This window comes from Etheostoma cragini, chromosome 9, assembly GCF_013103735.1.
Source record: "Etheostoma cragini isolate CJK2018 chromosome 9, CSU_Ecrag_1.0, whole genome shotgun sequence".
NCBI classification, from domain to species: Eukaryota; Metazoa; Chordata; class Actinopteri; order Perciformes; family Percidae; genus Etheostoma; species Etheostoma cragini.
Genome location: NC_048415.1, coordinates 21702562 through 21724926, shown reverse-complemented (window position 1 = coordinate 21724926; position 22365 = coordinate 21702562). Strand labels below are relative to the sequence as shown.

Sequence of the window (22365 nt, the reverse complement as noted above, 5' to 3'; positions counted from 1 at the left end):
TTCTGAAGGCAAAAGGGGGTCCAACCCGTTACTAGCATGGGGTACCTAATAAAGTGGCCGGTGAGTGTATATGTTGGTTACTTTCTATAAATACTATTTTTTATCACAACAAATAAATAATAAAATAAATTCTGACTACTTACCGAATAATGCTCCAACCATGATGAAAAAAACTTGGAAAACAAGAATGAAGAAACCGAAGAAAACCAATTTCTTAGTGCTCATGTTCTCTATAATTGCTCCTGCCATTTTTATTAGACTTAAAAAGGAGACACACAAGCATGTGGTCCTAAAAAGGCTAAGTGCTCCACTGCTGCTTCTATACCCTCTCACACTGACTGTCCCAGGAGTCACAAATCATCGTCTGAGAGCAGAGGGGGTGGGAGTGGAAACATCATGTGTGTAGAACAATAAAGCCCTTATTTGGGTTTGTATGATTAAAAACACACAAAAAACAAGTATATAAAACATGATTCCTTTATTGCTTAAAGAATACATCTTTCTAGCATAGGCGAGTGAATGTGTATCACAACTAGGTTACTTGTCTTTACACTGAGGATTGACCACAGTCACAATGCAAATGTTTGATACTGCACCCGAAGAGAGGGAAATAACAAATTCAGCCTGGATATCAAAGCATCTTACAAAGTCATAGGGTAATAATCCTTAACGTTGTTTACACTGACCTGGAGTCAGCAACGAGAATTACAGTAGCACCTACACCTTTTAAAAAACATTAACTCTGCGCTGTTTGTCTGGCCTCTATCTTTGGTTCTATGGAGACAAAAATATACATTTTCAGAAAGGTGTCCCTAATTAGCAATACTGTGGTGGCTCAAAGACAAAAGGAAATGCAACATAAGTATCTGAATGAGCTAAAATTAACGAAAAAGGTCCATTTATTTCTCTACACAACAAAATTCTTCCTATATTGACAACCCCTCAAATGATCGTCTGTTGAACAAATATACCAAGAGGGGGTAACGAAAACCCTTTTTGTAAAAGTGACCCATCAAACCACAAGAAAGAAAAATCGACGGCTCTGAAATTATTCTGAAGCGGTTTCCTTAAACCACCAAAAGTGATCTAGTACAATGGGATAAGTAAGCTATCTGGTGCAGTACCTGAAGGAGTAAACACTTGCTGCATTATCACCAAAATTCACTGACATATCCCAGGCAATGTCTTCCTTCAGTGTCAACAACACATCCAGAAATCTACAAATTACTCACAACATAATATCAAGACATAATTAAACAGAAGCAACTGGAAAACGGGGGAAGATGAGACTTCATTAATAGCATCTCAATCCAAATAATTTTCAGGTACTGGTGTCTGAACGTGTGGCTATCATGAAATCCCCCTCCATCTTTCTCTTCAGCGTCCATTCCAATGTGCTTTATCCATGTTACACTTATGTATACCAGCAGTCAAACACACCTCATGTCTCTGCCAGTGACAGCACTGGGGATTTGTGTGCTAACACTGTCCAAGGAAAAGATTCAGACAAGTAGAACGGCGTCCTGGGATCAAATGTCATCCTCTTCATCTTCATCCTGAGAGGAACCGGCCTGCTGGGCAGCGCTGGCTGATGCTGCTGCCATCTGTGCCTGTTGGGCAGCCTGCTGCATCTGTAGCCACTCTTGCTGGGCGAGCTCTGCCTGCTGCTGCCGCGCCTGCAGGAAAATAACATAAGACAAAAGAGGGGAAATTAATATTTTATTATGGCTGTGCAAAATATTAATCACAGTTTCTGTTGTGTCCAAAAAGCTTCTGCACATAAGTACCATAACACTTCAACATGTTCCAAATGTGACAGAGACAGGGGTTTATAACAGCAGATATTTAAACAGCCCTATCTTCTGAGGGTGCTAAAAGGTTAGTGTGCAAATAGAATAATTAGAATGAAGTCTTCTTATTATCTTTGGCCAAGTTTTACTGCTCCATGGTGCATCATATGAAGAGAATTATTGAAGTGAAATCACATTTCAATGTATTAGATACATGACATGACTGTTTCCACCTCTGGCCACAAATCATTTTATACTATAGTTTTAATACCTTTACTTGCTTAGACCACACCCCTCTTTACTTATAATTTTGGCTTTTATTAGCATCTCTTGTAATGTATTGTCATTTCTCAATTTATCAAATGTTTATTTATGAATCATAGCTATGCATGTTAAAATCTTTCTTTCCTTTCCTGTTTAATGATTATTTTCACCGTTTCATCTTTTAATTCTCTCTCTCTCACACACACACACACACACACACACACACACACATGCAATCTTACAATATACCACATATTGCAAAACTGCCTGTCTGCTTAATCGTGGGAACTGAAACTATAATGGTGTATGAAATCATAGTAATTTCCAGCCCCCAGCTTGTATGTACAGTAATATGGGGGTGCTCATACACAGCATAGAATTTTAATTTGTTAGTAATTTCAGATGATACCTTGGCAAACAATTCCTGTTGTTGTCTGAGGAGCTCTTCCTCTGGAATACCCAGGTTCTCCAGTCGAGAACTAGCTTTCCTCCTCTTCAGCGCTACAGTTTTACACTCCTGCAGGACGTCTTTCACCTCCGTAATGTACGATGCAAAACCAAGGCTCTCTAGGGCTGTGGTGTGAAAACAAGGAGGAAAAAGCGAAATATTTACTCTCTATGGTTTAAAATGCATGGCAGGGATGTGCACACACCCTCAAGTATGTTATTACTACATTAACGGTGCGCTAGTTGTGCAAAGACGGAGGAAACGCGGACCAGTACTCACCATTGATGACATGCTCAGGAGATATGGTTTTCTTGTCGGACTTGTTGCATATTTCATTAGCTTCTGAGGATATGAGGTGTATGAACTCTGTGCAACAGTTCACAACAAGCTCCCTCGCGTCGTTAGCAACTCGTACGTTAGGGAGAGTTTCCTTGATCATCTTGTTGATAGCTGCTCTGGGGATGGTGAGATCATCGTCGTTTCCAGAGGAAGAAGCCATCGTGGCAGGAAAATGACCACAAACCACAGAATTGAAAGCTCCGGTTCTTGACTGGGTGGTGAAAAATGTTAGCAGACGATGACAGACCTTATTGAGTTAATGGAGATTATTGCCCAGGTGAAGGCAACGTCAACATCAATTTAAATATCATAAGAAAGACGTTTCCTCAAAGTTAGCCGGGTAGCTAGCTTCCTAACATCTAAATTTACGTGTTAACACAAACGAGTTGCAGTTTCTGCAGAGCAACGCTTTTACACGGAATGTGACAGACAATAAAGGTCCAAGAAAAAACGCGAGAAACACAAAAACGTAAATACTTGAAAATATGCTTAGCTAGCTAGCTACTAAGCTAGCTAGTAGCTGTGGTCCCTGTCACAAGCAACCCAAAAGACAAGTGAAAGCGGAGTCTGAGAGCATGACTAAAGCTAGGCTAACAATGAACTGGTCCTGCCATATGTAACTAAATAGTTCGCTAGGTAGAGCGGACGAGTACAATGAACTCGCAACAACACCGCGGATTACTCTCCCTTGCATCGACCAAATGAGCCAAACATTTCAAACAACGTTAAAGCTACCAGTAGTTCATTTAAAAATTTGTATTCTGGCTAAAATTAGCCTAAATTTGGCCGGATACCACGTCAAACAACTAAGCGGATATGCTGTAAGGTGTCGAGTCTCTTTTGTTTACCGCCACCTATTGTTCAGTTAGAGAATAACAAACTTCTATTACATTCCATTTTAATATATAGCTTTGTTTTTTGCCCTCTGCCTGAGCCTACATATTAAGAATTTACAGAGCTGGAAAAAGTACTAACATATTGTATTGAAGTAAAAGTACCAATACTTTGATGAAATATTACTCAAATACAAGTAAAACAAATACCTATCTGAAAAAAGTATTAAGGTAAAAGTTATAAATTGTTATTTTAAAATGTATTTCAAGTAAAAGTTACTTAGTTATAAATTTATATTTTAGGTGCATTATTTACATGCTGAAGTAGGTACACTGCATTAGGGTAATGTATTTAATAGTGGGTTTATTGTTATTATTTGCTAGCATATTCCTATGCATTGTGTATGGTAGCCTTTACAATGTAATTTATTTCTTTGCAGATCCACACACACACAAACACACACACACACACACAAACTCGGGATGGGATTTAATAGTTTAATACATAATTTAAAAAATTACAAAACATAAATATATATATATATATATATATATATATATATATATATATATATATATATATATATATATATATATATATATATATATATATATATATATATATATATATATATATATCTCACTGATTCTTAAGATTAGGGACAAAAGTACTTTTGAAAAGTGAAAAACAAAAAAACCTATACTATATTACTTTGAATTGGATACCTTCATCAACACGGGTCTCATCTATCATACCATGAAAAGAATCCGTTTTTTTATTTAGCCAATTTTCATAAAGATTTACATTTACTCACTTAGTAACTTGATATTTGTCAACTCCGTCCGAATAAGTCATTTTAAATGACTTTCATTTAGATAACAAATTTTTTCAATTTTAATATATACAATCAGTAGTTTTGTGCACACAAGACACTGATGCATATAGATAAGTTTATGTTTTAATGTATGAACACACTAAATTGAAGAAGAAAAACTTACATTTTTTATAAAAATGAAAAACCTCCATCTTACAGTGTTGACACACAATTGACGGTGTTGACAAACTAATTGAGAATCAAACTGATTCAAGATTTTTACCTAGTTTTGACATGGCAAAGAGAGAGAGTATCGAAGGAAAGGGTCTTAAACTTTAAACAAAGAGTACCTGGTGAATAGGATATTTAAGGCACACATGAAAATGTGAAAATGTTCCTAAGAGGAGGTCCTCTATTGGTCATCTATACATGAACTAAACTTTGAATTTAACAAATGATTTGCAAGAGGACACAATAAGCCGAGAACTGACTGAAGTTATGGCATAGTGTTAATAGTGTACAAATATTGAGGTATAACAGGATCCAGATGTTGAAAGGCTGTGTTAATGTACAAAATAATGCAATGTTCACTTTAAGTATGTTGTGATATTTTATTAAGCCATGCAATTAACCTCATATTTATATTTGTGCATTTTAAAACCCTTTTTTTTGCAGTTTGGTACTGTGACCTCTACTGAGGACGAGTTCATTTGCATGGGCTTTCATAGTACAGTGCTGGTATTTTGTAAAATTACTATGAAATAAAATAATATATAAAAAACCAAGGGTCTATACATACAGTCTTTCATATCCAATTTTTAAAGCCTTTTTAAAACAATTTTTTTTTTTTTTTTAAGACTAATTGCAACATTTTGATAGGGGACATGTTTTGTCCCTTATTTCATGATGAATCAGTGATATATATGTATATATACAATAATCAGAAATAGTTTTATTGGCAATATAGACACATAATTGTGCAAATGTTGTGTGCAAGATGCATATTGGAATGATAAAGTTCTGTAAAAAAGAATATTTGAATGTATACAGTCAGAGTAAACATTGTATGTGACAGCATTTCTGCATTGTAGCCCATAGACTTCTAATGGGGAGACGCAGCATCTACAGAAATGCATGGGGTTAGTTTGTAAAGCCAGTATTGCTACAACTTATTAAAAAGGACAGAATCTAATTTGTAACAATGACACAAAACATACAATGCAACAAAGCAGACACGTCGTGCACAGCAGCAAACAAAGGGAAAGATATATACAATCCATTTAAATGAATTTGAAAGGGAGTGCTATAATATAACAAAGCCATGCGAGGGAAAGAGTTTAATATGAAGCCACAAACCCTTCCATTACAACCACATTGTTAAACTGTAAAGTATTTCACTTACTTTTTCGTGAGCTTGCAAAGCTGTGCAGCGTGGTCGGTCCTGTAGCGTTGTCTTTATCACGAACACTAGAATCGGTCACCTCAGAGCAGAGGCCCCCCTAATGGTGTGGGGGTGTAAAGGTTTGGTTTGTAAACTGAATTGAAGAAGTGAATTTTCTTAGTTGTGAAAATCGTCCTATTGATAGATTCTTGATTTAAGTATTTTCACTAATACAGTTAAAAAACCGAAGTCAAGCACAAAGGTATTGTTTTAAGCTAAATTGATATAAGCCTTGAAATAAATAGATTCTCTTGATAAGATAAATTACTTAGATTTCATAAGTCCAATCATTTTTGAGTGAATCTAAATAAAGTGACTGCAAACCTTTATGCTACTTCAAAAAATCAGAACAACAAAAAAACAACCAAACAGGAACGTTGTGTGGAGGTACAGCCAATTGCAGGAGAAGGTTACAGTTGGTTGGTTCTCTTAATGTTTAGGGAACGTTCCCTCAGAGTTATAACTTTAGTTTTTGGTTTGGTTTGAACTAACCTTTAGAAAACCAAAAACTAACATTCCCTAAACGTTCTGTGTTAGTGTTATTGACTTCAAGTCACACTTAGCGTCAACTAGTTAGTTAGCTAACTTCTTTGTCCTACCTACTGTTGGAATTTAAAATGTTATATGTGCTTAAACATTGTGTGTGATTTGTATTTTACATTATACATTTAAGACAAAAACATTATTTCAACATAAATGAAGACATTCTGGTCATGCATTAAGTTGGTTGTCCATGCATTAAGTTGTTTTGCAATACTTCTGTTCTATAATATAAGATGTTCTGGTACATTCCGTTATAATCCAACTCCATTAAATATGTCAGATACAGAATTGATGGTTTTGGGACACATCCTGTGTCTGGTTGTGGTTTCTCTCCCCAGCCCAACTAAAGGGCAGCAGGTAATGTTATCTTTTCTCTGCAGGTCCTGAAAGGGTCATAAACCTTCAGTCACATTCCAACTGAAAAGATAGCAAATAAGCACACAAACATATCACACCACTGTGACCTGGAGACCCCGCCCCTTAGTGAATAAGGCCTGGGGTGCAAGTCATAGACATATAAAGATTAGACAACGCATCGATCGCTACTGCCTACTGGCGCTGACGAGACGCGGGGCCGCCATCTTGGACCGGTTACCCGCTCCGCTTAGTGTAATGTGTTTGGCAGGTGAAATGAGCTGTCAGCGCGTTTAATTAATCAGTCTCACTGAATACAAAACTGATTTTCATGGTTTTTTTGCTGCAAAGGTCATACATGTAGCTATGAAACAGGACACATGGTTAGGTGTATTTAAATAGGCATTGTGAGCTTAACAATAATAGAATATTCTGATATGATATAAATTCACCAGACGTCCGAGATAGAAACTGGGAACATAATCCCCAAAAAGGGAGAAAAACTGGGACATTTCCAGTTTGACTATCAATCTGACTGAAAAACCTAATGTTGTTTCTTTAAAAACAGAACAGGGACAGAGGTAGTTTTTTTCATCTGTATTTAAGTAAAGGAACGGACAACCAAAAACGTGGACTGTCCCCTAAATCCGATGACGCCTGGTCACCCTAGACCATAGACCATAGACCAGACATCCTCGGTGTATAGGCCTATATCATTTGTAAATGATACGTATTAGCAAAATACCCTTACATCACATATGTGATGAAAGCTATAATAGGTATAAATACCAAATCACACATTATAAATATGATAGGGAAGAAGAAACAGATAGTGACCGTAAAGTTAGATATTTAAGTACAAGAAACAATATGATTATGTTATTAGAGTCTACTTGAAGCTTTTTATATTTGTCTCTCTCTCTGTCACACACAAACACATACACACACACACACACACACATACACACACACACACCCACACACAGTAGGCTACCACGTTGTTCTGCATCAATCGCCTCCCGGACCTTGACATTTAGCAGCCCCACTCCCAACACACACACATACTAGGGTTGCTCGATATTGACAGAATGTGATATGGCAACATCGATATGAATTCCGATATTTTTAAACATATGTAAAATTACAAAATAGATTCACAAATTAAACAAGTTTTCTTACAACAAAAGTTTTATTTCAACTGACAGTCAAATTGGACTGGTCCAGCATGAATAAATAACTAAGGACCATGTCTAGAACAGGACGGGTTCTACTGGTTGGACAGTATAAAATGCATAAATAACTTATAAGAGTAACGTGCAAGTCTTATCAAACAAATCCCAACTAAACCAGAGACAATCCCAATGCAATAACAACATAAGCATATATTAGTGCTGCGTTAGGACCCCCAGAATAATGTATAGGTTATACTCACTTATATAACGATGTGCTGGTTAACAATATTGCGTTGATATATCTTTCACCCCTAACAAAGCACGCGTACCAGTACTTATTTAAAGTAGCAGTATGAAATGAAAGTGGCAGTTTTTATTTAAACTGCACATTTACTTGGTTAAATCTCCCTTTAAAACTCGTAAACCTTAAATTATGTAGCAATTTTCAAAGCATAGATTCAAAATGATTTACAGAACCCAGAGTTAAAAAGATAAGATAAAAAAAATCCGCCGATCTGAGCAGGAATATTCTGCATAGTGCTCTGGCTTCTTGTATCTTCTGCTGCTAAGTAACGAGTATGACCGGTCCAAGATGGCGGCTGGAAATCTCCCGCTCAGCAGCCAATGCGGCGTCTAATCTTTATTAAGTCTATGGTGCAAGTGGCGAAGAGCCAGACAGAGGAAGGGGAGAGCTGTGATAGAGAGAGAGCTTGATCTATGTAACTTTTGGTGGTTTTCCACTGCGTGGTATCTACTCGACTCGCCTCGACTCTACTCCTCTTTTGGGGTTTTCCATTACAAAAAAAGTCTCCGGGACCTGCTACCAGGTACTTTTTTTAGTATTACCTCAGTCGGGGTTCCAAGCGAGCTGAGGCGACACCAAAAGGTGACGTGGAAACCTGAGGACTGCTGGTTGGTCGGAGAGAATCGTCACTTAAGACTACGTTTTTAGCAAACAAGAGTGCGGAGTGTATGTCCAGAACAAATGCGCCCTTTAAAAAAAAAATCTAGCCAGACACCAATAGATTACCTACTCTCTGCACTATTCTCACTTTTCAGCTGTTCAATATTAAAGAGCTTTAGGGGCTTTTGCATGTTGTTTCCAATATTGCACACTTTTACTTAAAAAAAAACAAGACAATATATCAAAGAAAAGTTTTTATTTATGTATTCAAGTAGCGCATCAAACCCTCCCACACATCCCGGTCTTCTTCCTCTGCACCCTGTGACAGTGTCCCCACCGGCTCTGCTGGCCCAGATGCATCCCAGTCATTGTCATAAGCCTCTCCATGACTCTCATGAAGATTATACGAAGCCCAGCAGGTCAGAACCAGAGATTTCACCAGTTGTACATCGAACGCCCACCAGACGGTCTGCGCCGGCGATTTTAACAAGCGTTAATGCTCTGAAACACAAACGGTACACAGCATACATATTTTGGTGTGTAATCATGGTTGCTAAGGTTCATGTACTTTACATAGCGTATAGTAAATACTGACCGGGGTCCCTAACACATGCAAATGTTAGCTAACGTTACCAGGAAACTTAAATAACCCTTTTGTGTCGTCAAACAATAGTCATGTCAACGTCTGAACTCAGTCGGAATTCCCAAATTCCTGGTTTTTGTTGGTTCTTTTGAAACAAAAAATGTCTTCTGGCTGTGGCGAGTAGCCAACATGCTGTTGTGAGTCACATTGAAAAAAACATCATCACGCGTAGCTATGGTGATCAGCCACGCTGAGGCGTTACTCAATCTGCAATGGAAAACGGACGCAGAATGCGTAGAGTCGAGTAGAGACGAGGCGAGTCGAGCTGTTACCAGCAGTGGAAAACCGCCATTTGACTCTAGGATATCCTACGTAATAAAAAGGATTCACACATCAACATCTGAGACTCTGACTATTAATTGACTGAACCCTGAAACCGGAGCAGGATTTATCTCCAACACTATGCATTTATTCGTCAATTTCTCGTCTTCTTCTTCTTCTGTTACAGAGCAGCAGACACAAAAGAGAAACAGTATGATTCGTTTCTTTGCAACAGTTTGTTTATCTTTCAGGCTCAACAAAACAATCTCAGCAGCCACATTAGCATTTTGCGTTATATGACGGCAACTTTAAACTACGCATGCGCAGAGTATCCTAAAAGACATGACTAGTAGATGGATGGTGGAAAAATTGTCAAAAGAAGAATACGCCATTTGCACTTTAAAAGAAAAAGGTAACGTCCGAAAGACGTGTCTGTTTAGTGTGTGTATGTAGGTGTTACAGGCCTCAAGCATGAGTAACCTGTTAACAGATAAATATGTCCTGTTTTGATGCAGGAAAAGGAGGGACGGGACACATTAGTTGTGTTTGTTCGGCAGGCTGTGTCTTTATTAACAGGATTTTATAACTTTCTTTCTCTTTCAACAGACTTCACATCGTATTCACACTTATTTCACAAACTGCCATTCACATTGCAACACAATGCTAGCTATAGTTAAGCATATTAACTTGCTTCTCTGTTCAACCTGCATAACACATTTACAAAACCTTAATAGACAATACATTGTTACAACTACACACTTCAATCAATGTCAAGAAGCTGCAGTATAAATAAATAAAAGTTCGACATTACGGCCGCCATCTTGTGACTTTGCTTACGTACCGGAGCTAGCAAAACTGTGCTAGTGTATGGAAATTCAAGTTTCTAACTCAAATAAAACACACATTTTCTGCCTTAAACCTTCTCAGATAATGTTCCAAATGGTTTTATAGTGCTTCAAAACACATGTTGGTGTTGTAACACACTTACTAACCTGTTTTGATGAAGGAAAAGGAGAGACAGAACACATTACTTGCGTTTGTTCAGCAGGCTGTCCTCTGTCTGCGGGACAGAAGACTTTGTTCCAACTAGCGCTAACCTAACGATACTCCCCCTTGTGGCGTACGTGCTTAATTACACTTGAAAAGGCATCAACCAAAAATATATTTAAAACTGCTCTCTTTAACAGAAAAATAAATATAATCAGATTATAAACATAACAATTGTGACCATACATTTGTGGGTGTCACATAGGCTATGTGTCTATCTGTCCACAGCTAAGCTTCAGTAACCTACAACTGGACTAGTAAATACTGGATTTTTATTTTTTATCCATAGGCCTATGTATTGCTGTGCTTAAGGATGCTCATGGTAGCAGTAAGTTAGGCTTACCTACTTCACAATTTCTGACAAACTTGACTGACTCATAAATATTGATGATGCAAAATTACACAAGAGGCTGTGGTTTAGAATGCGGGCATGGGAGTACCTACTGTAAAATGTTTGTAAATATGCCGTTTAGAAAAAAAAAAAAAATCATGCAAATGCACAAGGTTTTCAGAGGTGAGTAGCTTTCACATGTGGGCCCTAGGCTCAATCACCTCTGCTACGTTCTTTAGTGAGTGATTTATCAGATGTTTATTAAAAAGGAAATAGTTGAGATTAGGCTACATCTTTTTAGGCTACACAGTATAGGCATACATGAATGGAGGATTCACTTTGTTCTTGAAATCTCAAATATATTTAAATAGATTCAAATAGATAAAGATAGCCCTCTCACCTCATCAAATAAATTAGCATGTCCATTTGATGTCTTTTTATGGCGTAGCACCCAGTAACCGCGCCAAGATCAAGCCTTTTTCAACAGGAGAAAACCGGACATGTGTCTTCTCAAAGTAATCATTTTTTGAAACTGTGACTTCAGACACAAGGATCCAAAAGCAGGCGTCTTATTTTAGTCAACTTTTGTGGCTGGAATAAACAACAACAATCCTGATATAACTAGTTTATTAGCTTCAACGAGCTGGTTTCAAAGCTGCACCCTAGCGTGCCAGTGGAGAAACCAAATGCAGTTTAGCAGCCGTTGCCTAGCAACCCATGCCAAAGCTTCCGTCATTGGTTGGTTGGGGTGGATTTTCGATCTCTGATGTCAGATTCTAAAAAGCTTCTGATCCAGATTGATATGATGTCAGATTCTATAAAAACACTTTGTATCAAAGCTGATATGATGTCAGATTGTAAAAACGCTATTGATCCTTTGTAACATGTCTTCATATATATAGTGGAACCATAGAAATACAATTTCATTCTGTTTCTATCTTTAGAGCTGAAAACAAGTCATTATACTTTGGTACAATACAAGTATTAAAAAAATCGATAGACTACCAAATACCTCTTCTGAAGCCAAAGCAAAACGAAGAAAAAGTCCTTGGGGCACAAAATAGGAAAGATTTTACAGAGAAAGTCACTGAACTCAAACCAACACGGTTAACAATTATGTCTGCATCAGAAATGTTTGAGACAGAAGAAATGCTGGAGATTACTGAGAAAACTTTACTCCCACTGGTCGAACCCTTTTTTAAAAGGATGACTGTGGGGCAGTTGGAATTGTTGCAAACATGCGCACCTGATAATACCACTAAAATTATGATGGCTGACCTGCTTTTGGACATAATTTCAACCCTGTCAGAAGTCTGGTTGATGGCTCTTGGGAGCAAGAATGAAGTGGTGTCTGAGGATCAGATTATGTGCGGTCTGGGCAACAAACTTTCTAAGTGTTTTGCCGCTGCTTTGAACGCTGAGGACCAAGTCGAGTGTCCCAGCTCAGGCTCTTTGATAAGCTTGCTCGTTATAGAGGTTACAGAAAATGTCAACGCTTCCCTTTCAACTACTGTGCGCACAGGTGATCCTGTGATAACTCAGCGCATCACTCCCTCTCGCAGAATTAATGATATGGTTGATCATGCCTGCAAAATGATAAAAGTTTTCACTTCTAAGATGAAAGTGATGTGCCCAACTCAAAATCAAAGGCAGAGAACGAGGCAGACCCCCTCCCAGGATGATATAACGATAGAAGAGATTGAGCAGGCCGACGCTGCTAATCCGGAAGAACTAGGAATAGAAGATATGGAGTTGACAGACAACGGTGATCTGGAAGAACTAGAGAAAGTTGATATGGAGCCAGCAGACACTGATGATGAGGAAGAACCGGAGACAAAAGATATGGAGACAAATGACACTGTGGAGCCAAAAACCAAGGAGAAGGTCTCATTAGAGGACTCTACGATTCCAATGCTGAAAGCTGACAGTCATGTAAGGCAAATGGTAAAAGCGTTCACAGATAAAATGAAAATTCTGCGGCCAATTAAAAAACGGAGGCAGACCCCCTCCCAGGAGCCGGCACACACTGATGATCGGAAAGATCAACAGGAAGGAGATGTGGAGCTGGCACATGCTGATGATCTGGAGCCAGACGATATGCAGCCAGAAATCCAGGGAAAGGTTTCGCCAGAGGACACTGTGTTTGAGATTCCAACAGTGGAATCTGTCGAAAGCATTATTCAAAAGGAGGTGACTCAGATGATTGAACCACTTTTGGATGAAGTGCCAGACTCAAAGTACAAGCAGCTGAAACGTGAATGCTCAGAGGAGATTGAAGTTGTTGCAGCAGACATCGCTAGGACAATTGCTGAAATGGACAGGACAGATGATGAAAGTCGAATATCCAAACAGAAGCGCAAACTGTCATTAAAAGAAATAGGGAGCAGGATCAAGACCTTTTTCACCACTTGCTTGGCCAAAGCTTGGTTCCATCGTATGCTGGAAAATTTGAGGATCAAATTCCACAAGGCAAGCAGACACTTGCTTCCAACTAAACAAGGAGTTGACTCTCTGCTTCAGGATTATATAATACCTCAGGTTAACAATCTTGTTGCTGCAATTACAAAGTTCAAGGACATTTCACAGGAATTTGCACAGCAAGCTATTGATCTCATCTTCAGGGACATCACAGATGGGCTCGAGATCATGAAAAAACTAAATAATTCATTTAGCAGTAAAGTGACTGTCCCTCAGTCACTTGCTAACATTTATGCAGAAATACAGAAGAAAGTGTGGAATTACATGGCACTGATGGGGTGGTGGATGAACACTCAGGTCAGCAGCCACAGTAAAAGGGTGAAAGTTGCTATAATGGATGCTGAGTCACTGGCACCAAAACATGTAGCAGAGGGCCTTGCCGTCAAGGAGCCTGTGGCAACTGCTGCAGCGTTAGGTTCAGTATTTAAGGAGACATGTGCTGAGCATGCAAAGGATAGGACAGCACAGGAAATCAGAAAAAGATATTCCGTCAAGTTAATACTGGATAAGCTGGTTTCACGGATATTTAAGAAAGCAAAAGTGAACTGGGCCATCGGAAACCCAGACGACATGGTGAATCGTCTGTTTGAACAAACATGGGCCATGGTTGAGGATGTAGGATGTGATAGCACCCAAAGAAATTTTCAAAACCTTGACAAGGCCATTTTCCAGGACTTGTGTAAGAGGTGGGGCTGTGCAGAAACAATGCTAATTGGCTTGCATTTAGAGGAACCTTTACTAGAAAACAGTTTATTGTCCTCTTTCAAAGATCACCTGATGAGAACATCAACGAAGACTTGCACCATTCACAGGTTCTTTTCATCTGTGGGTAAAGCCATCTCGAGTATCTGCAACAGTAGAAATAGGGTTGCTGTTAACCCTTGAGTTGTCTTCCAATCCACAAGGAATTAGTTGTCCTTCTGGGTCAGAATTTGAAAAATGAATCGTTCTTGACTCTTTTCAAATTTTCATCAATTGTACCTGCAGAGAATGTTGTATGGCTTCCATACAACGTGCATGCATCCATGTTATTTTGGGTAATATGGTTGTAAGAAACCCATTTTTCTGATATGAAAACTTTTTAAAATGGGTCAAATTGGACCCAAGGGCAACACAAGGGTTAAATAAGTGAAGTGTGATATTTCAACTTTGAAAGGGTTTTCTCTGGGTGCTCCAAGTGTTTCTCCCAAAGTCAGTGAATATTAACTGATCTAAAAAGAAAAGGGGGGTTCAGTAAATAGCTCACAGACATGACTGTCGTCACATCCAGATTTACCATCTCCTCCACTGTTGTCTGCCCTTTTTGATAGAGGGACAGAGACCAATGGGGTTGGAGGTTATCTTGGTGGGGGGGCAGGACTTGAGCTCTCAGGGCCATCTCAGTGATATACAGTGACTTGTGTACTATGGTGGTACATACGGGTTTACTCCGGGTTGCTCCGGTTTCTTCCCACAAATAATATCAAGTGATTGATTCAATAAAACAAAAAATAACAAAAAATAAAATCTGCCTATTTCTCTTCATTTCATGCAAGACGCATTCACCTGAAATTCTGCTGATTTGGTTAAATTTATGAATTTCACATTTGTATAAAGTACAGAGAAAACACTGTGTTCTTATGCAAGTGCAGTGCTTTTTTGTGAAACCCACTTGTATTGAAGTTAAAGTCAAGACCTAATCAATCCAGTAATGAAGACAATTGTCTCACAAGTAACTTCATGAAAGTTAGGAAGTATTGTAGAAATGTTCTGGCACAAAAAAATCTGAGCAGGAATATTTCACTAAATGAATTTTAAGACTCACCTGTTACTGATGCTTAACTAGTTGTAACATGTGAAACATTTACTGTATGAACAGTAAAAAATCAATCAATAGATTTTCTTTGTCACATCAAATCGTACAGAGTATAATTCTAGTGAGATGTTAATCCATCAGCTCTATCAACTTGTGGAATGAAATCGGTAATAATCAGTTGCTGGAATTAACACATTAAAAGGTGGTAAAGGTTCTTAGTTTTTTTTTAATTCATACGACAATTTATAAGAAATGTAACCCATTATGTGTACAGTGACTTATACATCAGTGGTTCATTATGACAAAATATATAAACTAGAAATGAACCAGAAAACAGCACTCAGCAAAGTGATCTGGTTCTGTAAGTGAATTTCCCATACAAAAGAGAACCAGTATGATAAGTTTCATTGCAACAGCTCAACTAAACAATCTCAGCAGCCACATAAGCATTTTGCATTATAAAATGGCAACTTTAAACTACGCATGCGTAGTGTATCCCAACAGACATGACTAGTAGATGCATGGTGGATGGATTTCAGGGAAAATTGTCAATAGAAGAAAACGCCAATTTGCAATTTATAAGAAAAAAGGAATCTCCAAAAGACGTGTGCCTGTGTGTTCGGTGTGTGTATGTAGGCTATGTGTGTGTCTGTCCACAGCTAAGCTTCCATAGCCTACTACTGGACTAGTAAATACTGGATTTTTTTATTTTTATCCATAGGCTTATGTATTGCTGTGCTTAAGGATGCTCATGGTAGCGGTAAGTTAGGCTAACCTACTTTACAATTTCTGACAAACTTGACTGACTCATGAATAGTGATGAGGCAAAATTACACGAGAGGCTGTGCTTAAAAAAGCGATCATGAAGTACCTACTGTGAAATGTTTGTAAATATGCCTTTAAAAAAAAGAAAAGATCATGGATGAGATCATTATGTAAATGCACTAGGTTGTCAGAGGTGAGTAGCTTTCATACATGGGTCCTAGGCTCAATCACCTCTGCTACGTTCTTTAGTGAGTGATTTATAAGATGTTTATTAAAATTAAAAGATTTGAGATTAGGCTACATCTTTTTAGGCTACACAGTATAGGCCTAAATGAATGGAAGATTCACTTTGTTGTTGAAATCTAAAATATATTTAAATAGAATCAAATAGATAAAGATAGCCTTCTCCCCTCATCAAATAAATTAGCATGTCCATTTAATGTCTTCTTATGGCGTAGCACCCAGTAACCGCGCCGAGATCAAGCCTTTTTCAACAGGAGAAAACCGGACATGTGTCTTCTCAAAGTAATCATTTTTTGAAACTGTGACCTCAGACTGGTGGGGGAGCAGGACTTGAGCTCTCAGGGCCATCTCAGTGATGTACAGTGACTTGTGTACTATGGTGGTACATACAGGTTTACTCCGGGTTGCTCTGGTTTCTTCTCATAAATAATATCAAATGATTCAATAAAACAAAAAATAACAAAAAATAAAATCTGCTTATTTCTCTTCATTTCATGCAAGACACATTCACCTGAAGTTCTGCTGATTTGGTTAAATTTATAAATTTCACATTTATATAAAGTACAGAGAAAACACTTTGTTCTTTTGCAAGTGCAGTGTTTTTGTGTGAAACCCACTCAATACCCACGGTATTGAAGTTAAAGTCAAGACCTAATCAATCCAGTAATGAAGACAAATGTCTCACGTAAAACTTCATGAAAATTAGGAAGTATTGTAGATATGTTCTTGCACAAAAAAATCTGAGCAGGAATATTTCACTAAATGAATTGAAAGACTCACCTGTTACTGATGCTTACAAAGTTGTAACATGTGAAACATTTACTGTATGAACAGTAAACAATCAATCAATAGATTTTCTTTGTCACATTAAATTGTAGAGAGTTTAATTCTAGTGAGATGTTAATCCATCAGCTTTATCAACTTGTGGAACGAAATCAGTAATAATCAAATGCTTGAATTAACACATTAAAAGGTAGTTAAGGTTATCACAATTTTTACTTCGTACAACAATTTATAAGCAGTATAACCCATTATGTTTGCAGTGACTTACTCATCTGTGGTGTATTAAAAGATTATGACTCACTTGCATGAAGGTGTGCTAAACATTTCCGAGGTAAAGGTGAGCTTTACGAATCAGAGAGGTTGGTCCCACATTTAGGACTATGTGTGTGTGTGTGTGGGTGTGACAGTTGGTTCATTTAGGAAAATCTAATCTATTTGCAGGAAATTATTTGTAGAAAATTAATTATTTGCAGGAAACTCACAAAATTTTGAGCTATGCTATAACTTGGATTTTAAAAAGCATTTTCTATTGTGGATGAAAAATCTTTAGATAGGGTTTTCACAACACACAGTGTACAGGACATGGCCTCATTATCTTCAATGGTAGCTTTTTTGGGCCTTTGTCTACCTTTTTCCTGTATTTTCTCCCAAATACTTTTTTTTTATTATTATTTTTTTTAAATAGATACTGTTGAAGATTTTTAATCTTCCAGACTGAAACCCACTCACTTATCATGAGTCTAAGGTGAAGTCCAGGTCCAGGACATGTGTTGACTGGATGGAGAACAAGGGACTTAAGGTTGATTTCAGGGCCCTGCTGTTCACTGTGTACCTCCTGCAAGGGATTTCAACCCAGAAACCTACATCACGTGCATTTCCATTCCAGAAACTGGAGGAAAAATGATTATTTCATTGCAGAAATTATCCAAATAAGTTGCCCAATTCATACGAGCTTTCAAGGTCAAGGTAACTTTGATATCCCCAAGGGGCAATTTAAGGGCAGCAGCATAAATTCATCCCACAAAGGATGACTAGGATCAGCCAGGATGGCTCTCGCCTCCTCAATGATCTGGCCTTATACAGGTCGTGTAGGTCATTTAAGGGTGTGCCAACAATTTTGCTGCACACCTTCACACTTTGACTGATCTATGAGCTATGACTGATTTAAAGTGAAATAATAGTGTAGTGAAAAGTGAAAGTGTTCCACCTTTATGTGGCAAACTATGGTGTGTTGTTAGTTTTCAATTGTCTCACTCACAGGTTAATATGAAAATATTATAAATGTGTTGGTATGGTTTTACTGTTATACAATGAATTACATTACTCTGTCCTCAGTCTCAGAATAATTATATTTTCAAAAAATAAATTGTATTAAGAAGGAATCTTTTCAGGGCCAGTAGAGACAAAAGAAATGCACATTTGAGAATTGTTTACTTATTACTTATTTCCCTTTTTATTATATAATATACAGGGTTCTCTGTCTTTTATCTCCTTGTTTTTCTTTAAAGCACTTTGTACATTTTGTTGTACAAAATATTAATACACAGCATCTTTCATATTTCATACCTTTCATATTCACACTGGACTGGAATGGCAGCTCCTTCTGTTTGAAATATGTCTCCAGGCGATGTTGGAGGAGAATACAGCGGGAAGTTGTTGTACAGCATATCGATCTGGGTAAACTACATACAACAGTTTAAGGATACACAAAGCCTTATCAATATTGAACCATTAGATAGTAGCATTAAGCAACTATGATCCAGTTGAGTTTTCTTGCATAGGGAGGATTTATGGCGATAGAGTGTGGTTAATATCAACATTTGCTTGCTCTACATCAAAACCAACAGTATAGTTTGATCATTAGGAGGATCATCAACCATTACTTTACTCCCATAGTCAATCAGAGGTGCTCTGATGATGTACTCCCCATTTCATGACACTTTTACTGTGCAGTGATCTTGCGCAGCACTGAAAGGTCCAAGCCTCAAATGTGTTGGCTCCACAGGCAGGCCTAGGTCAAACATATAACATTTCCTTACAATGTTGGTTGACCATGTCTCACATCCAGCTAAAAACTAAAATTGGAGTTCTCATCTGCTTTTCCCTTTTTGACAATGTTTTCCTGCACCATCATGTCTTGTTCCTTTAGTCTTTTGAGACTTTAGCAAACATGCTCCCAAGCTGAAGTGAAAACATTTAAAGCAGAACTGGAGTGTAACTCTGTTGTGCTACTCCCTTTGGGTCATCTACCTTGCTCCAATGTCTTGAGGACATGGTTCTCACAAAGGAAGTTCTCCAGCCTCTTGTTCTGATGATGGCAGCCAGTTTCACTCCCCGCCGCCAGGTTTCCAGACAGCCTTTAGACCCCCAACACAGACCCAGACAGAACTGCTACAGAGCGCTGCCATTAACCGCCACCAGGGACTCTCAATACACACACACACACACACACACACACACACACACACACACACACACACACACACACACACACACACACGCATACATGCAAACACAAGCTTTTCTACCTGAAATAAGCAGATACAGTATAAAAAACTATCAAGAACTGTTAAGATGATAATAATAAATAATATTATTATATTGTCTTAATTTTACAAACTTCCTCATACTGCTCCAGCATTGTCTCACACTGAACACACACAAAGGTAAATTACGATTTGCATGTTGATAATGTATTTTTAACAAGGGTTGTTTTGTTTCACTATTTACAGCAGGCAGACACATACTCCTACCTGTTTTTTTCATGTGTGACACCTCTACAGAGGGTTCATCCCACAGCTCATACGGCAATCCCAAATCCACTTTAACTCCTTTGTGAACCAGGTTCTTTAGGGTTATCATGGTCTGACTGGCACCCTGCACAAGAAAGCTAGATTTCAGTGTGATAAACCAACTATTCTTAATGTTTGCAAGAGAAGGAATAATAAATAGGAATCAATATGTTATCATCATAAATTAAGATCGGCCAATACAGCACGGTTGGAGCACAGGAAAACTTTGAAATGTAGCTTACATGTGACTGGGATGCTAACAATGTGGTCTTCAACTTTGGTTAATCAGACACCTGAAAGCAATATGATTTGAAGCTAACCAAACTTTACATCTAGTGTTTTCAAAAACAATGCTGCAACAAGTGTTCATTGAATATTTGATTTTAATTGGTCAATCACTTCATTTTGCAATCTGCCATTTCTATATAACAGACCATTACCATGTATAACAGATTGTTGCTTTGGAGCTCTGATTATTGCAGGGCTGACTGGTTTTTAAACAAATAGTTTTTTTAAATCAACATTTTGTTCATATGGACCTCTAAGGGAAAGAGTTAAAAGAGCATTAGCTCCATTGTTAGCTAGTCAGTGTGACCTTGTTTCCTCCAGAGAGTCGTGCTCATCAGAGGTAAAGTTAACTGTCCGGCCAAGTACCCTCTATGAGTAGCCCTCTTACAAGCTGTGGAATAAGCGGGATAATGTAGAGCGAGCCTGTTATTATCTCATAACCTGTTTTTCTAACCAAACTTTTAATAGTTTTGTCTCCACCCATAGAGTCGTGATGAAAACATTTGATACTGAATGATGGTGTGTTAGGACTTGCCCCAGATTAGGGAGTGTTGTGTTTTGTTTGTGATTTGTTGATGTACTGTGGCTGGCATGTTTTGCTCTCAGTGGTAAGACAATGCTGTGTATGTTTGCGCAATATGGGTGTGCATGGAAAAGGGCGTTTTCAAGTTAGTTCTGAAGGGGATTGTTGTTTGCCTGACTAATCCCAGCTTTGTGAGCACAATTTGAATCCCACTGAGAAACCAGGACAAAATAAAATGAGTGTGCAGTAGTCGGTGAATTGTTCCAATGCAGCATATACACAGTATCTTACTTGAGATGAAACCTCAGGGCTTGTATTGCTAAGCTTTCGCAAAAGCCTTCCACAGCAAACTTGGATGTTGCATAGACATCAATGAATAAAATTACTGAAAAACAGAGTGAAAAACTGATAAGACAGTGTTTTGTCACCATAAAAACTGCTCTTATGATAAGCAGAGGTAACTGTCCTCACACTAAATGCACACGTGTGGCGGCGCTTTAAATAGCTGCGGCCCTGAGGCTCTATCTAAACTACATTTCGTTGCATTGTACCAGTACATGTGTAATGACAATAAAGTTGAATCTAATCTAATCTAAAACATGACACTGCTAATGATTACAATACACCCTCTTTTCCTCTTTTTTAAGTCAAGTAAGATTACGTTTACTACAGAAGTTGGGGTCCATTACACTCTTCATCTCATGCCACAATTTGGGTCCAATCAGGCCCATTCCAGCATTACTTACTGTGAGATGAAGTCAGGCGTGGCAAGAATTATTATCAAAGCATGTATAGTACAATTGTTATGTATTGGGAAAATATGCATAATTGCAGAACCAACACTTGTGAGTAGTTGCAGTTCCAGAATTAAAAATAATTATGACTGCATTGAACCAAATGGTGTGGGCTTACTAAGACTATCCAATCTGCGCTCAGGCAGGCTGTTCACACAGGCTTGGATGGAGTCCTTGTCACATACGGCCAACTGTTTGATTTCCACAATAGAAGTGTAGTCATTTTTTTATGATGTTCAAATTATTGGACAAATTATATCTCAACTCAACTGCAACATCCTTTCCAGAAACAATGTTCCAGTTGCTCAGGATAATCCAACATTGGGACTATTTCCCATGGGGGCTATTATCAGAATGCAGTATCAATGTGTGTTAACATTGTTCTCAAAACAGTTTGCGGACATTACTACATCACTGCTAGTAAAATATAATTTGTTTTTGTCTAAACATAGTTAAAATGAAAATAGGATAAATGATAAATGATATATATTCTTATAATTACCAAATAACTGTAAGATCCTAACTTTGAGTGATTTGTCTCCAAAGGCACTATAACTCCTAAAGTGTCTCTCACACTTTTTTGCAGCCATGTACCTACCAACAAATAGTATTACTTTCACTTTATTGCTATTAGAGAAAAAGCGTCAGAAAAGGTCCATGTTCTGTTTATATAGAGAAATCTAATAAAAAAGGACAATCTTCAAAACAGGTCATCTTTA

The 22365-nt window shown here is 37.9% G+C and overlaps 2 protein-coding genes and 1 pseudogene across 2 annotated transcripts in view; all 3 read right to left on the bottom strand.

Moving 5' to 3' along the window:
• LOC117950771 (protein wntless homolog) overlaps positions 1–409 on the bottom strand; it is a 4032-nt gene extending 3623 nt beyond the window's left edge. The window contains exon 1 of the mRNA XM_034882110.1: positions 144–409. Within this exon, the coding sequence (XP_034738001.1) occupies positions 144–249 (106 nt within the window). The 5' untranslated portion in view covers positions 250–409. The remainder of the gene's footprint in view (positions 1–143) is intronic.
• A 55-nt stretch (positions 410–464) lies between these two features.
• Positions 465–3665, bottom strand: dr1 (down-regulator of transcription 1). The gene is made up of 3 exons (XM_034882111.1): positions 2782–3665; positions 2464–2627; positions 465–1676 (listed from the first exon to the last, which is right to left on the bottom strand). The coding sequence occupies exons 1-3, from the start codon at positions 2999–3001 to the stop codon at positions 1530–1532; spliced, it is 531 nt and encodes a 176-aa protein (XP_034738002.1). The 5' UTR covers positions 3002–3665; the 3' UTR covers positions 465–1529.
• A 13852-nt stretch (positions 3666–17517) lies between these two features.
• On the bottom strand, positions 17518–19523 carry LOC117950844 (annotated as a pseudogene).
• Between the last annotated feature and the right edge of the window lie 2842 nt (positions 19524–22365).